A 3,990-nucleotide genomic window follows, 5' to 3' on the forward strand; every position below is an offset into this window, starting at 1 on the left:
AAGTTCAATGTGCAGCAACAAATATTTCTGATCATTTGCCCAGTACCTTAAAATGTCGGACTGGAAGCAAAACAAGTATTAAGCATAAATTAATACCATTTCTCATCGACATCTCCGCAATTCCGTTGACGAATTTCTACTTAAAAACCGATTTGAAAGAAATAAAACAAATGTTTGAAGTGTAGTTGATTGAGTAGGATTAAAAAAGTGTGTTCATTATTATTGACACTGATCACGTATACATAACTTGTAACCTGACTCGTTCGTGTAATTCCTATAAAAGAACCGTTCAAATGATCTCTGGAGCATGTAACTAACTAAGCAGCTCGACGACTACTTCGTGAACGATTTGTTGCAGTTCACGAACGGGATCTGGGAAACAGGTTCGTAGCGAGGGGGTGGCGAAGTAGGTGCAGAGGAACAGAGGGGCGCAAACAGTGACCAGGAAAGGAAGAGCATAGCATCATGCATTTTACCTGCATGCCGCCTGTACTTGCCCCTTGCTTTCAGGCGATCGCTGAAGCAGCGCGGCAAGGCCACACAGGTTGCTGTCAGACAACAGTCAGTCAGCTCACCCTGACTGCTGCGCCTTCAACAACTCAGAAGGCCGCTGCCCCTCTTCAGGGAAGACCGGTCAGCGTGCCCCCTCCACAGGTAATACATACCTATGGTATGGCTGTCTGTGATATCTTTGCAACTGAAATTTAATTTTCACAATTTCCTTTTTTCTTCTGTGTTAACTTAAGTTACAGTTATGCGAATACTGGATTAAAATTCTAAATTCAGCTTTATTTTACATCTTTTTTTTTTCAGTGTAACAGCTTCCGCTAAAACCTCTTTTCATTAAAACTTTCTTTTCTAAACATTCCACATCTCGTCATTTTACGTACGACCTGAACGAATAATGTCTGTGTAAGCACTATGTCAGTGCTTGTGGCATTCAGTTGCCTCCTGGCCAAAATCCTATTCGTGTCCAAATAAATAATATTTTGCAGAACATCAGGTAAGCTTTTCCTATTGAATAAAGTATTTTTGCTTTCATGTCTTCAGCAAACAGATTAAGAGTTCACTTTAACAAAATTAATTCTGCTTTCGAGCCATCATCACGTGTCACCGATGAAATATGAGAAACAAACAAAATGTTATTCTCTACCTCTTGTCTGGTAAGTAGTCTTATCGTACTGACCCAATTCAGAGGAATGCTCGCAAAACAAACCTAATTCCGTATCATAATTGCATTGCTTGCATTTTTTAAAATCCTAAAATCATACTGGTATACTGCCAGATCATTAAACACAGTTAACTGTATAAAGACAGGGGAAGATAAGATTCCTTTTAACAACAGATACATATTACATAGTTTCAAAGACTGAATTCAAGTACCTCGAACTATTGTAAAGCAATTACTGGCGTTACGCCCACACAAATGACAAATTCAGTGAAATAAAACATGTATAGGGTGAGTCACAGGCTCAAGGCACAGCCACCTTCCCCTCGTAGTGTTGTCAGTTAGGCCATGAAAATTTCTTTTTTTGTAGTTTTAGAACTTTTTATTCCATATGAACATACGAAAGTGTAACTATGTTAAAGCCAAGTATTCAAATTAAGACATCAAAAATACGGACACAGCTGCAGTATGAAAGCTTGCTTGAGGTAACAAGATATCAAATACACTTTATACTCTATGCCTCCAGTTTAAATGAGAGTTAAAAAGGTTGAAATAATTTATGCATCAGTTTGCACTAAAACTGTTATTTTCACAGCGATAAGGTGTCCGGATTTAATACTTCGTATTCTTACGATTATTGCATGAAGTGTAAAATTGCCAAAGTACAGTGCACCATCGTTTCACAAGTAACTGCTTTCTTCAGAAGCGCTGAACCATATTTGATGCTTTATAATATTGTCTTGCAGGAGAACAACGTCCTGTGGGTCCGCTTAATGATATTCATCAAGCAATGTCCACCACTGAGGTTTATGACAATGCCATCATTCTCATCATTTCGGCCCCATAGGGAATTCTCCAGACGGAAGGCTGCCACATGCTAACATGAATGTACATGACAGTCACATTATTGCATGTCGCAGCGTCTCTAACCTCAGCAGAATGTCCTGAGCACACTCTTCCCAGATGATTTGGTGATTGATAGGTATGTCGCAATTTCGGCACAAGTTGGATGAATTCCCACAAGAGTCTGTAAATCTTTCAGCTTTGCCCCAAGTTTCAAACAAAGACTAAAGCCCTGAGTAATTTCGCCGGCATGTGGGCCAAATATATGGAAGCCAATAATTCTATTCTGCTCGCTCTTCAAGCATACTATTTTCATGTAAGGTACGCTTTCATCCTTCATTGTCAGAGCCTGATATTGCGGATTGAAGTGAGAGTGATATACTTCAATATTTTCCTTGCCGTGTTGGGCAGTAGCAAGTGCCTCAGAGAGACCAACGCTACCATACTCTAATGGAGTAAATAACGTTGTTGGGATTAATGTGTAGTCCATCCTCGTCGACGCACCACCATACAGTCTCCGACTCAACAACCTTCCAGTTTTAATGGCTACTGGTGTCAACTCTGGTTTTCCATCGATTACATCTCCAATCGCAAATATATTTTGGACTGATGTACGTTCACCCTCATCCACTATGATTTTTCCAGTCGACTTATTCATTGTTACTCCAATATTTTCTAAACCGATATTTCTGGTGTTTGGTACTCTGCCAGTTGCAAGTAAAACAGTATTACAGTCTATAACAAATGGGTCTCCACCGTCACGTTTTGCCGCATGAACCTTTAAAAGTGGTGGAGTGCCATCTCCAATCTTTTCAATGCTGGTAGGGACACACCTCCTGATGAACTTTACTCCATGGGATTCCATGTATTTTGCAACCATTTCAGCCATGTCTTGATCTAAGCGCTCCAGCAGTTTTGATCGAGCCAGAACAGTTACATCCATACCTAATCCGGATAAAACCCCAGCACACTCAAGTGCAATGAACGAGGAACCAACAATTACTGTCTTTCCAGGATTGTATTTCAAAGAGAAAAGATCATCAGATGTTATTGCATACTCTCTTGCACCTGGTATATCAAGATACCGTGGACGGCCACCAACAGCTATTATAAAATTTTCAGCTGTGAGAATTGATACTTCGTTTTTAGCAGTTCGCACTTTGATGCGATGAGCACTCTCAAATTCAGCGAAAGCATTATGATATACAACTTTATTAGTTACTAACTTTTTTCGAGCTGCAATATTTGTGGACTTTATGAAGACCTGGACTTCTTCCACTAATGTTTCCCAGTCGTGGATTTTATCTGAAGGTAGACTCCAACCATACGGCGCGGCTTCCCCGATGTCAACTCCGAGCGTCGCCGCTCTATGCATAAGTATTTTGGGCACGCAGCCCACATTGGAACACGTACCCCCGAGGCCCCAGGTTGTCCCCCTCGGTGAAGGCTTGACATAATCGCACAACGCCACTTTCCGCCCCAACTCTGCCGCTTCATTGGCTGCAGCGAGGCCACCTGATCCACCCCCGACCACCACCAAATCGTACGTGCCCTTTTCCCGGGTACCCTGAGGCACATCCCCCGAAGCCCCACTTCTGTGCCTCGTTGCAACATCACTGTCTGCTTGAACATGCATTCCCCTATTAAAACCTTTTGGAACTCTTCTCTGCTGTGTTTTCTTTGCCAAAAAATTCTGAACGGATGGTCTATCTGCCTGTTGGTCCACTTGAGAAGCAAAATATGGTTCGCTTAAAGATTCCAACAGTGATTTCATCTGTTTGCAGTACGGACACGTTGTCTTGCTAAATCTCTTTACTTCATTACTCTTAACAATATAGTCTATTAAATCTTGGCGAGGTAATCTCCCCGTAGCGGTAGTTATCTGCTTACACAATAATCTAAATACTGTCATACTCCATAACTTTTATGGTAAATGAGTCGACACAGTACGACAAACACACACGCAGCACACTCCCCCC

The 3,990-nt window shown here is 41.4% G+C and overlaps 1 protein-coding gene across 1 annotated transcript; it reads right to left on the reverse strand.

The window, feature by feature from the left end:
* Positions 1 to 2,099: 2,099 nt before the first annotated feature.
* Positions 2,100 to 3,647, reverse strand: LOC124551185 (thioredoxin reductase 1, cytoplasmic-like). The gene has a single exon (XM_047126173.1). The coding sequence runs from the start codon at positions 3,645 to 3,647 to the stop codon at positions 2,100 to 2,102; it is 1,548 nt and encodes a 515-aa protein (XP_046982129.1).
* Between the last annotated feature and the right edge of the window lie 343 nt (positions 3,648 to 3,990).

Source organism: Schistocerca americana, chromosome 9 (assembly GCF_021461395.2).
Source record: "Schistocerca americana isolate TAMUIC-IGC-003095 chromosome 9, iqSchAmer2.1, whole genome shotgun sequence".
NCBI lineage: Eukaryota > Metazoa > Arthropoda > Insecta > Orthoptera > Acrididae > Schistocerca > Schistocerca americana.